At 36.3% G+C, this 19527-nt stretch overlaps 1 protein-coding gene across 6 annotated transcripts in view; it reads right to left on the reverse strand.

The window, feature by feature from the left end:
* RAF1 (Raf-1 proto-oncogene, serine/threonine kinase) overlaps positions 1-19527 on the reverse strand; it is a 69745-nt gene that overhangs the window by 1461 nt on the left and 48757 nt on the right. For 4 of the 6 annotated variants that reach the window (XM_010718435.4, XM_085235584.1, XM_085235583.1 and 1 more), the window contains exons 3-18: positions 19158-19373; positions 18195-18307; positions 17096-17198; positions 15737-15894; positions 14691-14789; positions 13103-13256; positions 11555-11614; positions 9666-9693; positions 9449-9576; positions 8378-8495; positions 5244-5328; positions 4293-4469; positions 3772-3818; positions 2940-3058; positions 1808-1939; positions 568-702 (exon numbers count right to left, since the gene is read on the reverse strand). In XM_010718435.4, coding sequence (XP_010716737.1) covers positions 568-702; positions 1808-1939; positions 2940-3058; positions 3772-3818; positions 4293-4469; positions 5244-5328; positions 8378-8495; positions 9449-9576; positions 9666-9693; positions 11555-11614; positions 13103-13256; positions 14691-14789; positions 15737-15894; positions 17096-17198; positions 18195-18307; positions 19158-19364 — 1863 coding nt within the window. In that variant the 5' untranslated portion in view covers positions 19365-19373. The remainder of the gene's footprint in view (positions 1-567; positions 703-1807; positions 1940-2939; positions 3059-3771; positions 3819-4292; positions 4470-5243; positions 5329-8377; positions 8496-9448; positions 9577-9665; positions 9694-11554; positions 11615-13102; positions 13257-14690; positions 14790-15736; positions 15895-17095; positions 17199-18194; positions 18308-19157; positions 19374-19527) is intronic. The other 2 variants (XM_085235586.1, XM_085235585.1) reach the window with 2 other exon arrangements.

The raw sequence follows: 19527 nt of genomic DNA on the forward strand, positions 1-19527 counted from the left end.
AGAAAACCGAATTTAGAAAGAAGTCATTAAACAACAAAGGTTGTACTTAAATGTAACAGTAACATCTTTTTTAAAAGTGCTGCAATTCAATTCCAGATATTTTAATCAGTACCAGGAAGTATCTCTGTTATCCTCACAGTGACAGGAAAAGGTCAAGTATCCTTTGTAAAACAAGACCAAAACTTGATATAGGAATTTAAATACCCCTTGTGAATTTTGTTTGCTTGTACAGAGATGTGGGGAAAAAAAAAAAAAGGAATTGTCTTTACAGCAAAGTGCTCTGATGTTATAGAGCAATATGGTATCCAACACTGCTTCAATCAGGAAGGGTATTATTTTTAACTATTTTGTACCTGAATCCTGTGTATCAGTATTAGGAACCGCACAAGGGAGCTGGGTTACTAAAGGTGCACGTGTGATTAAACAGAACCAGGAAGCATGCTACACTTCATTCCTGCATCTACTTCCAGTTTCTAAACATGTATTTTTATCTACCTATGGTGCTTTGTGGTATTGGCTATTTATAAAATACTTAGGGGTTGTTACATGCTGAAAAAAGCTACTTACTTGCGGAAACAAAGGTCTTTCTTCCCTAACTTTCTTCAAACAATCTGCTACAAGCCTCTTCATTGCTTTGGGGCAGTTCTTGTACAACTTGCTGAGGTCTGGAGAAGCATATCCTCGGCCAACCATGAAAATAATCTAAAAAAAGAACAGCCAATAGGTAGCAGAGAACTGAAGCCAAAGAACTTGCTTCGCTCAAAACTTTGATGTCCCAAAGTCATTAAATGTGAGTGCCAAAGCCAAGCACGCCAGCAGAGCCTTGTACATTAGTCCAAATCAGTTACCTGAAACAATGGCCTTGCTTTTGTATAAAGTAGAACATAATTAAATCAGAGTGACACTGTGGTTTATAATACTCCCAAGATGCAAAGGCATTATTACAGTCAGAAAAGAACAGGACATACTATGTGACATGGCAATTTCCTTCAATTGAAGACTACAGGTGACAAATGATCCTCAATCTGAGCACTTGCAAGCTCAAGCCATAATGCTGTCAGGGTTTGGCATGATAGTGTTACTGCTCAGCAGAACTGTATTTTCAGGTATCTCAGTAAATACAACTGCCAAAGCAGATTTATATTGAGTTGAAAGTGATCATCATGACTAATGTAACTACTGCAGCATAAAGGAAAAGGGGTTAAGACAAACACTAAGTGATATTATTAGTGATGGAAAACATTTTCTGTTTTAGTCCAGCACAGACTATAAAGCACAGAGGCAAAGATAATGGTTTCTCCCCATGCAGACACATGCACTGCTCATTATTCAATCTTCATTTAAAAACAAAAAGCAGAATGCAACAAAGCAGCAATCAGAAAGCTGTAACAGTTCGTACTCTACAGAAGGCGGCTTTCAGTAATGAAATAACTCTGCACTAACATTTAATACTGAAAGATAATAAATAGCCACTTCTTTTTTTGCTTAGTAAAAAGCATGGAATCTAACTTTGCTGATTTATGAATAGATATTTAACATCAGAAGGAAATTTTTCCTACATACAAGTTTATAAAAGATTATAAACAAGTATATAATTCACTGATGTAACTAAGCACAGCAGCACGAGGTATTTTCCTTGAGTTACTGTCAGTATTCAAGAAAATATTCAACACATTCACTGCTGAAACAAACGATATTGTAAACAGCATTCCAGTTCTTGTTTTGCATCTGTTCTACATTTCTTGAGGAAAATACAACACACTATACCCAGAAGCAACATGCAGCATTTTAAGTGACCGCCTCTTACCTGGTCGCGGTTGTTTATGTGGGAGTATGGCAGCTCTCCTGTCATTAGCTCATACAGTACTATTCCATAGGAGTAGACATCTGACTGGAAACTGAACGGATTACTGTCTTGCATCCGTATCACTTCTGGTGCCTTTAGAAGGAGAAAGCAATTAGTGAAAAGTGGTATTAACAAGCTAAGAAACAGAAAAGACAAGTGAATAGGAAAATGGAAGGCCAAGAGGAGTCAATCAGTGATTAGTGAACAAAGGATGGAAACCTCAGGACCTCCTCTAAGGCACTGGAGAAGTCCTGTCAGTGCTATTCTACATCTTACTAAATGAGTAAATGCACATATAGGATATATGTAGAGATACATATAACAACACTTCCAAAGAACCCTCAGAAAATTTCCTGTATGACTTGAGAACTTCCGTACATAAACTGACATTGATCTGCAACAATTCTGAGTTGCCTCAAAGCTTACTGCAACGATCACCCACAAAGTACAGTACAGCAGCGGTGCTAACAACCATAGCTTGGTACACATCAAGTTCCACTGATGACTTGTGCTCACTCCCATGCTTTAAGGAGAGCTCTCTGTATTTTCCCATCCACCTGATAAAGCTGCTGAATGCCAGATCAGCAAGCATGCATGAAAAGAAATGCTGCCAGGTCCTCAGCAGGGAGCAGAGGAAGAAGAGATAAAAAGATGAAGACAGCCAACAAAGACAGGGTTCCCCCATTCCACAAAGCTCATTAAGCAGATTCAAGACCATTGCTTGCTCTGCAGTTGAGAAGAACCCTTCTGGGGAAAGGTGGGATGACTACAGGAAAAAGGCTCTCCCCTTGGAACAGTTCCTCGCAGTGCTACTTACAGCCCTTGTCAGCCTTTGCCATGTATGTTTAGAACTCCAAAAACTCAGGAGAAAACACTGCTGAAAAGTGCCTACTTTTGGGCAGTCAGACACTCCAGCACTTTATTCTTCAGTTTTAACTTATCCTACAATTGGAATAAACGTCTGCATAGAGCTAACAACATAGGCTGTCATTTAGATGTAAAGCTCTGGCAAAATTACTGCATTCAACCAACAAAACATGTATTAACAGAGTGAAAGCAAACTATTTACACAGCAGCAAAATACTTTGCTCACCATCCACAAAATGGAACCAGTGGGTTGCTCCACCTGTTGCGATCCACTCCACCTGGATTTTACAGTTGCTAGACCAAAGTCTCCTATTTTCACTGTGAGGCCTTCATGAAGAAATATATCTAAACAGTTGTTAAAGAAATTCTATAGAAAACTTGAATGAATAGTTCCGAATTTTCTGACATAATTACAAAGAGTCTGGTTACGGTTATCAGAAATCCAAGTTAACTACCCAAGAATATTGCTGGGTTTGGTTTTTTGTTTTGTTTGTCTTACCTGCTACAAGTTGTATCTTAGAGAAAAAGCAATTTTACAGCATCCATACAAACAGAGTTAACAAAAATGTAGGTATGCAACCTATCTACTTAATACTGAATGTTCCTTCTTCTTGAGTTTAAATTAAGATTTCTGGCTTTATTTATGCCTGTCTTCTGAGGATGTTTTAAATTTATTAAAAATATATGGGATACAGTATAGGACGTGCACACATATCCCTCATCAAACAGAAAGCTTCTCTCCACTACGCTATCTAGGTAATAGAGACATAATATCGTAACACCACTATTAATACTATTCAATTAAAATAAGTCACACTTGAAGAATGCTGCTTCTCTTTTTGTCACCTTTATAACAGCAGTTCTTTAAGAAAGCAAATACCTTCTATGAAAGACCTTGCTAAAAGTAACTTCGTATTCATCACAAGAAATTACTCATTTTTGTTACATGCATTTAGAACAGCTACTTCACACACAGCCCCCACCCTCTCCCAGAAAAAGCTCCAAGTTAACAACAAATCACTCTCATGTCACAGTGAGATGAAATTAGGAAAGGATACTATTGGATTTCATGTCCCTGTGGATGATATTCTTTGCATGTAAATAGCTGTGAAAGAAGCAGCAGAAAAGTGACATAAGTGGATACTGTTCATACAAATTTAGCCTTCTGATATCAGTTTACCACATGAGTAGTGGTCTACCATTAATTAAGACAAGATTCCATATGGGAAAAATACAAAAAGATGGAATGTAGGTGCTTAATTAAAGATGTTACAATCTTTGTCACTTGAGTGCTTAACATTGCAGTCTTTAACAGTCCTTTAACATGGACCAGATATTGAGGTTTAGATCTATGTGGCAAAGACTTAAATAATGTTTAAGAGGTTCTGCAATATTAGGCAGATTCATCCCCAGACATCATTCACAGCATCTGTACTCAGATATTAACTCCTGACTCACTATACCAGTTTGACCTACTGCAGTGTTACAGCAGTAGCACATACTAGGGGTTGGGGAAGGAAAAGGGAACATCATTCCAACAGATAAAACAGGCACAGACACCGCTGCTTATCCTACTCACTCCATTCCCTGTGCTGTCTGCCGAGCAATGTCAATGAGCTGGAACATTTGGAACTTGGTCTCTTGAACGTGCAGGTGTTTATACAGACTGCTGCCTTCACACCACTGTGTGACAATGGCCAGGTTATCTTTAGTCATGTAGCCCATGAAGAGCAAAATATTAACATGCCGAGTCTTCCTAATAGAAGTAGCAGAAAAAGAAATTAGTATCTTTATAAAAATGTTTTCGTGTTCTTTAGAAAATGCACTCTTTTCTGAAGCGACATATTTCAGCTTTCAAGCCAAAGTGAACAAAAAAATGCTGTAAAATGAATTCACTGTTTTTGAAATCAGTAGCCGTGTCATACTCGCAGGTGACATTAACAGAAGTGACTGGAGTAACAGAAATGACCCTGAAAGCTGAAAATGACTGAATCCCAACAGGAAACCAAAGGGTTGTTATAAACTGTAACAAAAAATATAATTCTTTTATATAGGTTCAATTTCAGGATTCCATTTTAAAATTACAGTTATTTAATTGGACATTACAAAACCAGTATTCAAAAACAAAATACGTGGATCAGAGATTAGATTAAAAAAAGGGACTTATGTTGCAAACTTAAAAGATGTGCAGCTCAAGTATTCTGCCTGGCGATGAGAATTACAGCAGGATTTAATTGATCTTCACTTTCTCCTATATGCCAAACATGACCTGAGGGATTGCGGATGTTAATATCAGTTAAATGAAAAAACTTTCAGAAATCTCAGTGAAGAACCACTGAATTATCACTGCTGTCTTGCAGCTCTACAACAGTATTTACAAGTAGCACTGTATGCTCTTTTTTATTTTTATTTTTTGGAGATCTGCTTTTGCTGCCTATTAAGTATAGACTATTGAGCAAGGCAGTTTAGTCTGCAGGCAAATGCTGTGGCTTCAAATAACAAAATTTAGCAAAGAAACTACAAAACTCACCTTAATACAGCCACTTCATTTCTGAAAGCCTGAAACTGTTCTGGGGTTGGATCTACAACTTTTAGTATTTTCACTGCTACATCCCCTGAAAATACATTTATAGTTAAACTTAGTAGCAATGCAATTTCTTCCCAAAAATCATTAGTACATAGTATACATAAAAACTCTAGTTTGTGCACAGAATGCCCCTAGTAATCTGTGAACAGACCAAGACCATAAACTTCTGCAGGACCACATAATTCATTTACCTGAATTTGAGAACAGTAAGAGTCATTAATTTTTCACCATGCTTCCCCTATCTAGAAAACAGTAGAATTGAACCAAATTATAAAAGGTACGATAGAAGAGTGAAGCTGACTGTTCTAAAAGTAACCACTAACAGCCAGACCCACCAGTTCCTCAGTGAAAGAGGTAAACACCAAATTAATATGGATAGACAGAATATTTACAACAAGTGGATCAACTTGCCCTGACACTGCCACAGGAAGATAAAAGGAGTTTAAGTAAACTGAAACTTAATCTTAGTCCACACATAAGAGAAATTGCAGAGATTCTCTATTCCCAATTATCCTTATCCCACCATGTAAAGGCTGCTGCCACTTAGCATTACAGAGCCATCGCTTACGTTAAGATAAAAATCCCTAGGACAGATTTACCTGCTATTACAATTACTTTATCTTCTTACTATCACTCTTTTCAAAAACAGACTTGAAAAATGTTAGCACGTCTCTAGAATATTACCATCAACTAATTTTGTTAGCAACACTGACAGCTCAATTAAAAACAATGCTGCAAAGTATGGAAAGGATAAGTAAATGGTACTTGAAAGATTCAGAGAAAGTACTCTGACAGAGACTGCAGCATCTCCCACTGTAGTTACCAGCTGTTTAGTTTGCTGTGTAATTTGAAGTCAGAAAGTTCACAAACACTGAACACATTCTAATACATTTATATTTTCCTTTAACTTCAATAAATGCACACACTTCCTATTTCATCCTTCAGCATCTTCCTAAAGGGAACCATCTCCCATTTTCAGTATGCAAAGGTCTGGTATTTTTTTTTGTTTGTTTGCTTGTTTTTGAAGATGTTGGGTATTTTTGTTTTTATAACTTAAGAGATCTCTGCTCACATATCAGAGCAGTACAACAGAAGAGGTAGAAGGACTACCAGTTTCACATGATGATCAAATCAGGCTTAAAAGGGGCCGGTTCCTACTGCAACTACTGTTTATGTACAATGCAAGACCAATCAAAGGTCTGTCAATATTAGAAGCATATTGCTAGGAGCTATACAAGACAAGGATGCAGCATCCACTGACTGTAAGCCAAATGTTTTCAAACTGTTTTTCAATATAGCCTCCATTATGATCCTTGCTCCACTGATTAAGAGATGTTTTTAACCTCAAGTTTTTATTGAATCATATGCCACTTTTTTTAAGCTCAATGGCATTCTCCAAGCAGTCTTCTCTACAGAAATAAATAAACAATAGCACTTGTTTTGTTTAGCAGCAATCTGAAGACAATTAGCTTCCACCACCCCCCAACCATCAAAAACCTAGAGCTGATTACCAGGGTCAAAGGGGAAATGTGAGTGTTTATGATAGGTAGTCTTCCAACCCATTTAAACTGCCTTGGTTTTCTTTCCTCCTTTTAAATTTAGAAGCATGCTACAGGACACTACAGGATCCAAATGAGGTCTGTAACAGAAGTGGTGCAAATATTAAAATTAGTACTTAACCATCAGAACAATCTGGAAAAATATGGAAGTGCAAGATACCTACTCAACAAGACACGCACTCCTCATAGCAAGACCATCCTTGACACTATCCATCTCATTTTTATTTGGGAAGGCTAAGTCAAGGAAGTTTACTGGAAACCTAACACAGGTTATACACAGTTGTACACATCCTCTAGCAGGCCTTCCATAGGTGCTCTCCAAAGGTTCAAACAGCCCTTCAGCATTGGGCATATTAGATCTGACACCTCCATTCCAATCCAGAAATTCAATTTAAGTTTGCAGCGATCTGCCCCACTTCAATTAATTTCCTTCAACTTCACCAAGACATTTTAATTGCTGTATTTATACTATTAGAATAACTTACTACCAAAAAAAAAAAGGTACAATTTGTTAATTTGTGCACTATGAGCTCCCCATGTCTTCAGTTCTAAGCAGAAAAAACAAGAACTACTTTCCAATCTTTCAAGACCACACTACAAATGATGGCAACAAAACAAAAACAAAACAAAAGGCTCTCCCACTATTTCTCTTTTAATAGAATGTCAATACCATTAAAAAAAGTGTCAATTATTTGCTAACATCAATTAGGTTTATAAAATCAGATCAAGTTGTCATTATTTGGCAGTTTAACCTCAGCTTTCCCCAGCAATCAGGAGAACTCTGTACAGTGACTTTAAATGTGATACTGAATCCTATTTACACTGAATTCCGTGATAGCTGTACAGTCCTTCTATGTGCACAACTAAGGATTGTTTGTTAATATGTAGCTCCATTTCCTCTTTAAAACATCAAAGTTCTTGATACATGAAGAGTAGTTGCAAACATTTTGGTGAAACACATTAATAAGAAACTCACATTCATTTTTAGATTAGAGCCTGAAGGGAATTGTGTTTCTGTTTAAAACCGGACACCCTGAATTTGGAGCCTAATTCTGCAGTGTGCCTATTTTCAAAATCCTCAGAAACTTTTTCTCATTAACTCTCACATCAACCATTTGTTTAATTAGAAATACTCCACCATAAAAACAATTTCTACTTACTTTCTTTCCCTGCCACCTTGAGTACAAGTATGCTAATTAAACGACAGATATTCAAAATAAAAAAAGGAAAGTAAACAATTTAACATGATGCTGTGAAAATTTACAACGTGGTGTTAATGATGCTGGATTCAGCATATGGATGGAGACAGAATCAGCACTTGTGAGATTCAGATTTCAGCACTGGCACTGTGCCTTAATTTTCTCAATGCAAAAATTAGGAAATCTGTATTTCTCACTTAGTTCTTTTGCTGGTAGATAATCACATAGCAGCACCATTCAAACACTTTTTTTTTCTGCATTACTGTCCTTCTACAGTACTAACATTTTGAGAAGACAGTAACAGCTGTGAAGAACTTACCATGCCATTTGCCCTTGTAAACAGTTCCAAAAGAACCTGACCCTATTCTGGTAGAAAGCATGACTTCACTTGCTTCTATTTCCCAGTAATAACTAGAATCTCTTTGTCCACGAGGCCTCTGCAACAAAAGAAAATATTAAATACATATGGTATTTATTTTATTAACAGTGTTCAGGAAAAAAAAAAACACCTATTTCATTATTTCCCTAACGATTTTTTCCCCATACAAGAAAGCCAAACATTTCACTGTAAGGCTCTAAGCGCTTATGAAGATATCACTGAATTCTGCTCTAGAGATATCAACTCTGATCTGAGATCATAAGAGGAATGAATAATTGGGGATTCTTGAATTATTTGAAGATATCTTAAATATTTAAGAAACTTACTTTAAAAAAAAAAATCACAATGCTCAAGTTAAAGAACTCTGATATATTTGAAAGCAATAAACTAAAAAAATATGAGAGCAGAATTTTCAAACATCCATGTGATTTACAACTGGGAGTCCCACAGAGCAACTGTACTTTTAAAAAACAAAATAACTTAAAAAAAATCCAGACATTATTCGTTGTTTTTTTGATTTCTTATTCTATGTTTAAAATCAAAGCTTTGAGGAAAAGTTGCCATTTTGTTAAATTGACTTTTCCAAGACTCTTTAACCAACTTTGTCACCAATGTGATGACATATGCATTTTCTATGAAAACCATGGCAGTGCAATTCAAAAAGCAATAAGGAGGTTCAATATAATAAAGATATAAAAAAGAATAAAAAGATGCAGCCCTTAAATATTTAGAAATGTAAGCCTTGAATCTATACTGAAAAATAATTTCAGAACTGTGTCTGAAATTGATTTTAAATCCAAATGTTTTTCCAGGAATTTAAAGCATAAGGCAGTACTGCTGTCTTTCCCAAGTTAGATTTGTATCACTGTTACACATTCAGTGCAGAGTAATCAAAGATTTCCATCAGCTTTCATTGTCTTTCAAGTACAGATCTTTATCCCAACAATCCTTAATTTCATCCTACTTGAACACATTGAATGTATTTACACACAGTGGTTTGAAAATACTTACAATTTTGTTTTTTTCTTGTGTATTTGTCCCAGGGGCTCGCTCTCTCTGGGCTGGGACTGGGGTTTTGGGCTGAGACCAGCCAGTCGGGCTCATATTGTTAGGACTTCCAGACAGAGCAGAGGGTGAAGCTTGTATGTGAAAACAGAAGAAAAAGAAGTTACAAACCATAAAATAAACACAAAATACAATTACATTACTTTATTTTTGGAAGCCATACCTGATTCACTATGATTTCGAATTGCATCCTAAAACAGAGAAAATACCAACATAGTTAATAAAGCATATGATTGTGTGCAAATAAACAAGCAGAAATAAATGTGTTGAAATAGTTCTTGACAGTTTAGACCAAGTGTCATACACTATTGACCAAATCCCTTTAAAAGATAGCAGCTTGGTTACAAAAATAATATTTGCTTTTAAAAAAAAAAAAAAACAACTGAAAAAACAACCAAAACAACCCATGCAACTGGCAAATTCTTACAACACATTAAAAATATTTACAGCATATTAAAAGGTATTACTACAAAAAAAAAAAAAAAAAAGAGGGGGAAGAAGACATGGAACAAGAATAAACATGAGAAATACTGTCTCCATTCCCATCCCTCCACTGTTGTTCATGCTTGTTTGATCTGAACATAGCTCCTGTGATGGCCCTGTATCTCCAGGGGACAGCCACTTAAAAAGGTTCTGGATTTTAAGTAGGAAAACTTTTAAAAGCCTCTAAAATATTCCAGGTCAATAAGCATTTAGAAATAATGTGGTAGAGGTATTTCAACACATAATAGACTACATCTTGTGCTCTAACACAAAAACATCTCCATTTCAAAACAAGTGTTTTCCACAGAAGTTTGATGATGGTTGAAAAGCATGTTCTGACACAGCTCACTACTTGGTACAGTGCAACAACTCTCACCTCATGCCACAGGCACTTTACAACACAACTCTACAGCCATGCACAAGATAAACTAAGCTCTGACAAACATGACTATACAACTTTTCTCACCTGCTATGCATTATCCCAAAGTACATACAGGAAACGTAAAATATCCAGGTACTGTATAAGTACAAAGCAAGAACATGCACTACAGAAATGTTAAATACTGTCAAAGTTAATAGAAGTCAATTCAAACTTTCTAACTAATTAGTAGAATAATAAATGTAAGACTTCATAGGAGGACAGGACAAGCCTATATTCCACTGTACGGCTTTCAAATTAGCCCAGAATTTCCTTACTAATGATTCATTTATGGAATACATCATTGTTGCTAGTTAGCTGTGTTCTCCCAGGCTTGAATTCTAAATAGCATATTCTTGCAGAATTCCTCTACTTTATGCCTGAGTGAATTAAAATCTACGTAAACTACTAGAGAACTCTTGCAAATTACTACCTTTGTCCAGTTTGAGGACTGTAAGTCTTTTTAAGAATCTGCATTAATAACAACTGGTGTTTTTTTCTACACTGGCCTGAGAATGTAACTTCTTTCAAGCAAGTTGGCAAAGAACCACTAAATAATCTTCAATTTCTCTCATATTTAATTCTCAAGGAATTGCTACCTGAGGGAAAAAAAAAAAAAAAAAAAGTATCTGTTGAACTTCAGTTCTGGTTTGAATATTTTTCTTATGGCTCCTACAGCAAATGCACCCCAAAAAGTGTTCTTCAGAGTTTTTCTTCCAACACAAATGACACCACAGCAGTGCTGTATTCTGCCACCTCTGCTCTGATGTGAAGTGCATCATATTCTGAATCCACACTTTTGCACGGTTAAATTTAACAGAATAGTTTCCAGAGGAAGACTGTCACACAACAGATATATCAGAATGTTTTATACCTCAAAAGCTGTGTGACCAAGCAGATCCTAATCCAAGCCTGTTCAAATGCATAACAAATATCACAGCAGTATGGCTTCATCCGTCTTAACTAAAAATGAACTCTGATCAATTTGCCTCTTCCAAGTGTTGTCCTCAGTATTTATGTACAAACATGCTATAAAGATTTTCATTAAATCAGCGCCAGATTAAACACTTCATGTGGACACTGCCATGGCTTACAAGTTACAGCAATCCTGTTAATCACAAGAAAACAAAAGGCACCAAGAAAATACCTACTCTTCCCCTCAAACAAAATCGTCTGCACCAGGAACTGGGAGAAGCATTCAGGCTGTTATTCTATGCCAACAGGGTAAGAGATAACAGAAAGAGGAAGTATAAAAAAATTAAAAATGAAATTAGGATAAATGAAAGAAAAAGTAACCAAAGTTGTTTGGCATATGATAATTAAGTGCAGTGAAACTTTTAAATAACTATTCTTGTTCAAGCAAAAAAAATTACAGGAGCATTCAGACTGATTAATTGCCTTATTGCGGTGACTTTTTTCATATCATCCCTAAAGGTACTCACTATCTGTGTCTGGTTGTTTCTTTAAAGTCTACTGAAAAAGCAGCTACTGCCTCTAAAACAGGGCAGCTATCTTTATTCGATTCGCTATGATAGGCAGAATAGAAAGCATTTCTTTCTCTACCACTATGCATAAAGAATAAAGAAAGCAGCATCTCAAACACTTATCACACCACTAAGCTTAATAATTCATCTTCTCTTTCCGTAAGGCTTCATTTTGTTTTTGTGCTGTAGAAAACAATAGTTCAAAGCCTCTTTGGGAGGGGGGGAGGAGCAGACAATCTTAGCCTGTAAGGAATGGTGCCTCTCCCCATAAAATCCAGCTACCACAATGCTTCTAACCAAAAAATTGTCACAGGGTTGCAGTGCACTTCATTTCACCCCACTGAAGATGCAGAGCAGTTCTCTGGCACATTTAGGAGAATCTTTACATTTCATAGAAGCCTACAAGCTACCAGCTGAAGCAATAAGAAGGGTGAACTCAGAAGAAGTGAACTCAGAAGATTTTGTTTGGCCAAGGACTTTTCAACTTATTCCAGGAGGAGCAGAGGGGAATACAGGGTGCTCTCTGAAGTCCTGCTGTTCATCACTTTCTTTCTGCAAGCCTTTCCTGTAAATCACTCCCTTACACAAACAAACAGGATTCTTAAGGCCTCACTTCCAAAAACTCATTGTTTCCAGTGTAAGGATCCAAGCTAAGGGGAAAAATCAATTAACAAATAATAAATAAAGGGATTACTGCAATCAAGTAACAGCAGAAGTATTTTCAGATACAGGTGGCTTTCCCATGAGCCACAGTTCTAAGGGTGTAACACAGCATATTGCCAGTAAGCTTTGATTTGAGCATTCAGACTCTGAGAATTTGCAAGCAGACTTCCACTTCTAGTCTCATTTTAAACAACCATCAGTCCCCCTCCCCCAATCCAAATCTTTAAGTTTCAAAGAACATTCTTAAATATCTCAAATAACACATATGTTCAGACAAGCTGAAATTGTTCTCTTTTCACATCTGTGAAACTTACGACTCCTCACGACTTCAAAGACTTTGAAATCTACCTAGAACTTAACTGAAGTTGGTAAAGACTGAGAATGAGCTATTAACTTTCTAGGCAGATGTGCCACCTATATATTCTTATCACAGTCCGTTAAGGAAAACACTACATGATTTACAGGAAAAGAAAAAACACCAACCAGTGACTATTAGATAGCCAGTCACAAATCCAGTGTAACTGAATGATAATCCATCCCCATTAATATTACCTCAATTATCCGGCTGTCAACTGGCATTGTAGTGCTAACCATGTGGACATTTGGTGTGGATGTAGATCGCTGTCTTTGGGAAAGGGTGCCCTCAGAGGAAGGATTTGATGTGTTGAATGTAAAGACATGAGGTGTAGAATACCTGTGCTGGGAGCTAAGAAGAAAAGAGAGAAATTTGTGGTTATTTTTTTTTCCCCCCCTCTAGCAGTCAGAAAAATACTCTTCAGTGTAATCTACCAAAAGCAGTAATATACACAAAGTTTGAAACACGGGAAACATTGAGATTTGCATACTAACTAAGACTATTTGGTCAGCCAAACCATTTACTCTTTAACTTAGGAAATAAATTTAAAAACTTGGCACACGGATCTAACATGTTTAAGTGTGTTTCTGCCATTATAAAAAGTGCCACAGTTCACCTCAGTCCCCATTAAATCATCTTTAATATATTGATAAATTACAGGCTCTGTTGGATTAATTAATTCTAGCAGTTAAATTTAAACCTCTCATTTCAGGCTTATTAAGTGAATAGCCTGAAAGGTACTTTTTTATTGCTAAGCCCTAAGTTTTTGAAGTTTGCAAGACTGTTCAACTTCTCACACAGAACAGCCAGCAAGGAAGTCATGAAACCCAACAGCAGTTAGCAGGAGGCCAACAGTAAAATCCAGATCAACAAAGAATTATAAATCACAGCTAATGTTAATCAAACTTCACTTATCCCAAATAACACAAATAGCTTAACCAAAACCAGACAGCCTTCACAAAAACAACCAGCTAACTAATCACTAAGTCATTGTGCAGTAACACTAGAAATAGAATAACATGGCAAAGAGAAGGAATGTAAGATCAGTTACTGATGTAGTTCCCAGTAAAATAAATAAATAAATAAATAGAACCATTTGCAAGTCAGCTACTCTGGTGCTCTGTGCCTCATTCCTGAACAGGTCAACATTTTTCAAAGGGATGGAAAAAAAACAAAAGATGGCCTGCCCTCTCCAGCCTCTAAAATTTCAAGGAAAAGAATATAGGCACAAATTATCATCAGAAGACAGGCTGCTTTGGAAGGAAAGCCATTTATATTCTAGCATTAAAACTGCAGAAATGTTCTTACTAATCAGGTCTCAGGACTTCCTATAAAGGGAGCCTATTTTCTCTTTCCACTGCTCTCTTTAATCTCTTACCTATAGTCATAATTTAGGATGTTATTTTAGTTTATGCATGTGACTCACACACAAAAAAAAAAAAGCAAGGTATAAACCCTTACATGTATGCTACATGATCAGATGAAATAAAATTCACCCAATACCAGTTCTTCTTAGGCAGGTAAACAAAGGTCTCCACAAAACTTTATATCCTCACTTAAAATCTTTAGACTAAAATTTAAAAACAGAAATTCCAGAATTGATGCTTTGCTTGAAGCTGTAAGAAATGAAGCTAGATATTTTCTACGATGAAGTTCTGTTGCCTTCTTGCACATTTTTCTCAACCTTCTATATTCTTCTACTTTCAAGGAGTTGGGAGTGTGGGTTTTTTTGTTTTTAAACAAGTGTATTTCCCAAAAGAGAAATGACAGGAAATACTAGCTTACCTAACAGGTATCCGGGAGACAGACTCCCGCATCCGTCTCATTGTCAAGGGAGGTAGTGCAGGGACACCACTGTCACTGATATTTGAATTTGGGAACAATCTGAAATATCAACAAAAACAATTACAATTTCAACTGCTACACTACCTCCTGTACAATGCTCTTAAAACTGAGAATTTAAAGGGCTTTTGCTCTGCATGAACACGTCCCCAGTTCCTGTATTTGCGTAACGTTTTTTCTCTGTATGGTACAACTAAAAACTACATCATCAGACTCTCAAGGAGAATTTTCATGTGTTCTGACTAAAATTAAGACTTCAGATACAAATCTGCAAGACTTCAGACTTCCTCAACAGAATATTTGAGACTAGCATTTTTTAATTTTTATTAAACTCTGGTAGCATCAAGTGACACAATCATCCTAAATTCTGATTGCTCATCAGTATAACTACATGTGCAAGTTCAGTTATTAAAAAACATAATAATACAATCACTAATAAAGATACAAACACATTCATAGGTTTCAACTGTTTTGCATATAAGAACTTCTATCAGCGATTTTCAACTTTCTCTAATCAGTATTTTCTAAGTATCATCCTTCATCAGTTTTCTCACCATTCCATTATTTTCAGTGGCCTATCAAAAGCACTGATACTCCTGAAAGATTCATCTTTCCAACCGGTAAAAACAACTGAGTCGTGAATTTTTTTTTCTTATAACTGAAGTATTATAAAAGAGGAATTAGGATGCCTTCCCATGCTGAATCAGAAGGGCACTATAGCACCTGCCTGATCATTCAGTACACTCGTTTGTTTGAGAATACTGAAATTCACAGCACTAACAAAATGCATGCAATTGGCCTTCTTCTCCTGGGAACAGACAGTCATTGCTGGCTGCTTTATGAAATCAATACATGTGTTCTGTAAACTGGTGAACATGATTACACCTCCCAAAGATCCAAATCATCTCTATGGTAAGATTTTAAAAACAAAGAACAACCACCAGAGCCCAAGAGAGCTACTACTGCTATTAGAAAGGAACAGTCCTTACAAGAGTTGCCTGATATTGCTCCAGTCGACACACATGGTTGGAACTTTAGTGCTGCAGTGCTCGTGGAATTTATAACCGCACGTCTGACACCGAAACCCATTTAGGAGGAACTTCTGGCAGATGTCACAGAAAGCAAGCTTTAGAAATGTCTTCCGAGCCTAGAAAATGCATTTAATGATTAATCCAAGATTCTCTTAATTAGCTTAGATGAACATCTTTAGAGCTTGACATAAATAAAAACAATGATAAAATATTACCAGTGCCCCCAAGATGTTACTGAACGTAAAGTTACACAAGTTTTCTTGTATTTCTTGTTTGGCTGGAAATCTGGAAAAGCTTACAAATAATTAGGGAACTGCTTGCCTAATCATTTAAAATGAAAAGAAAAAGCCACGTAAAATTATCTGTTCCATCAGACTCAAAAGCAACATCTTGCACTTGGTAAGGTGACAGAGCTGGGTGGGAATTGGGGTTTTTTTTTCTAGTTGGTATCATCAGAAGTGAAGGAGGATCAGATCATAAGAATCATGCCTTTTTCTTTATTCATCACAGTATCTGTTGTGAGCCCATAGGTAACCAATAACCCTAACATAAGAAATCATTTTCTTAGGATATAAAGCAGTTTAAGGAAATTCCATTTTTCAAAATGACATCTAATATTTTTAAAGCTTCTGAAATCCCCCCCCCCAAAAAAAAAAGACATTAAAATGGATGGATGAAAGGCTTTCCTCCTACAATGGAACTCTATCATACACAACAGCTGTAAGTCTGAATTTTCTCCAGTTCAGCAAAATATTAGGCTTTGTAAGAAACTGCAAACAATTTTATTTTGTATTTTTCTAATTCTGCTAAGTATAAGCAAAGCTATTTTCAGTTACTGCAAAAAATTGACAACATGTTTACACATTCAGTACAATTGCCAACAGAACCATAAGGCTGCTGAGCTTATCCAGTGTTTTATTTAATCAGATAAACACTGAAAATGCAAGTCACCTCCCAATTCTGAACTCTAAAGACCTGGTATCTTAATATAATAGTTACAGAAATATATCTTTATATAATCCCAACTAATAAAAATGTTCATCGGGGTGTTGATGATGTAAAGGTGAGCTTCTCAAGTCTCTGACATCTAGAAACTGTGAAATATAAATAAAATTCTGACACTCCATTGCCAGTTGATATTTAGCCAATTTAATTAACAGGGAGCAGTGGGGAGGAAGAAAAATCATTACTTCTGAAATTCCATCCCCCATATTTACAGAGCTAGAATGCCTCTGTACTCCTATAACATCCCTTGACTGAATATGTCGTTCAACTAGTAACATTTATTTCAAAATACACAAGAGGAGAGAAGCTTACAAAATTGTGTGTAGTGAGTGGAACATGATCAAGAAAGTCCACCTGCAGTTCTTCACCAATCAAGGAGGCAGCATCAGTGTTCCAATCCAAACGCACTTTTTTACTGAAAGAAAGAAAAAGTGGGCAGGACAGATTTACTTAGGAGGTAAGAAGTTGCACCTAATCAGTGATCTATGTTTTGTGAGCTTTCTTGAGTAAACTGAAAACGAACAAAAAAGCACAGCTAACCTCTTATAGTGATCTGCAGTTCAGTATCTTTAACTTAAAAAAAGATAAGAAGTGACTTTAAAGCATAGCAATTCAACTCTTTTTGTTGTTTTAAACAAGTCATTTGAATATATGGATTATTTGAAGTAATCAACCTAGGAGCTACAAAAAAAACAAAACAAAAAATTATGAATTATGACTTAGTGACATGAAAGCTGTATTACATGCTTCAGCACTAAAGTTACTTGTGACCTCAGAATGGACTCAGTTATACAGAGCTGTGAAACCACAAATGATTGCCTTGTGACTGAGGCTTAAAGGAGCATTAAGCCCACGCCTTTCGAGGTGTGAAGTTAAATGTATTAACTCCATGAGATACCTTCACTCCCTCAGCTTGTAAAAGAATCATTTGGTATTTAATAGCAGCATCCCCGGTCCTACAAAAAATAAGGAATATCTGAAGTGAGATTTTAAGTCCAAATATTGAAAATTTGTAGAGGAATGCAGGGCCTTAAAATTGAGCACAGAGATCTTCAGTCAACTTGGTTTATAAACTACAAACGCAGAATGAGAACTGTACCTCAGATATGAAGGCATATCACATCATTTCAATGAGAGTATGAGAAAAGCTTAAAGATGCAACAAGCACTTGCATGTAGCCCTCATTCTGAACACATTTAATACTTAGAAAATGTTGAAGAAAAGTAATACCCAGGAAGTTTAAGGATTTGCGCTAGCAGAGGGTAAAGAAAGCAACATGAAGTGTTCACAATCTGCATTTTCAAAAGAAATTAGCAAAAAAGGGAAAGAAAGCATTACTGCCACTACTCTAGAAATAAGATTTTTAAATTCTCTAGTTGATAGTTTCATGTATAACATTATGGACTCTTACCCTTTTGGTTCAGTAACAAGACGAAAAACTGCACAGCATTCTGGCTGCAAACCTCTTACTTTAAGTGCCTTCATGAGACAATCATGTAAGGTCATCCCATTTCGCACATTTACCTGTGTGCAAAGGAAAAAGAAATGTACTGCATGATGGTATCATTAATTTAAGCTTCTTTGGAGAAAAGTATTATGCCTCATCCCCTTTTCTTCAACTGATGACTTTTAAAATTAACAAATAAATAAATAACTGTCCAAATTATGCAACAAACTTCTGTGCCCTCCAATTTAAGTCACTGCACATTAAGCCAACCTGTCAGGTAGGCATGTTTTCTGCTACCATGCACTTAGGCAAAGGAAGTTTTAAGGCCATTTCATTACTTTCATTTCTTACAGCTACTAAGTTTCTGTAAACCAAATCTATACAAAGCTCATATACAGAGATAGGCTACAAAAACAATAGGAATGCAGGCAAATGGAAATACTAAGTTTAAAAAAAAAGAATTTATATTCCAGAGAGCTCTGATCAAGATTTTAGTTATTATTAGTGTATTCAGCTCTGTGAAATCTCACAGAAGTGAAGCTTCTTGAGGGAACACTAATTACCATGCTTTCCTGTGGGCATACTTCAAGTGAATGAAACGGTGGTAGAAATGACTGTATGATACTACACACAGGCATCACTGTTTACATCAGCAAATACCATCTTTCAATGTTGAATATATAATCAACATATCTTGCTCGTGCACACTAGAAAAATACAGCAGCATGGTAGAGAAATACTAGGTCTCAAAATACAGCCATACAGCTTACAACATGTGTCCTCAAGAATTGGAAAATTGATGACAACATATTCAAGAACACAAGTAAGGTTTCGTGAAGCTTGGCATTTCTATAGTAAAAATAAACGTCATAGCATTAGCAATGCAAACAGTACCACAATTCTTCCATCAAGGTAACACAGACTTACCACTGTACGTTGCTTGTTGGGCAAGAAAACTCGAATGGTATTGCTGGTTTTAGAAGTATCTGATATTTTGCCATCATCAGATGCTCGGCGCTGATAACCAAACTGCTGGACAATGGTTGGTGAAATGCAGTTTGGGCCATCGAAGACAGAATCCTTGAGTCCAAAACCATTACTGATAGTCTTCCAAGCTCCCTGAATGTGCTCCATGGATGCAGTCTAAGGAAACAACAAAATTAGAGGAGTGAGGGAAAATTACAGCATCTTTCACTATGAAGAGCTATTTAATCTTCCTGGCACAGCAGACCTCACCATCTCTTTTCAGAGGTATCAGGGGACTGCACTGCCTTTTCCCTTGTGACACGTTCAATCT

The sequence above is a fragment of the Meleagris gallopavo genome, chromosome 14, assembly GCF_905368555.1.
Source record: "Meleagris gallopavo chromosome 14, MGAL_WU_HG_1.1, whole genome shotgun sequence".
Lineage (NCBI taxonomy): Eukaryota > Metazoa > Chordata > Aves > Galliformes > Phasianidae > Meleagris > Meleagris gallopavo.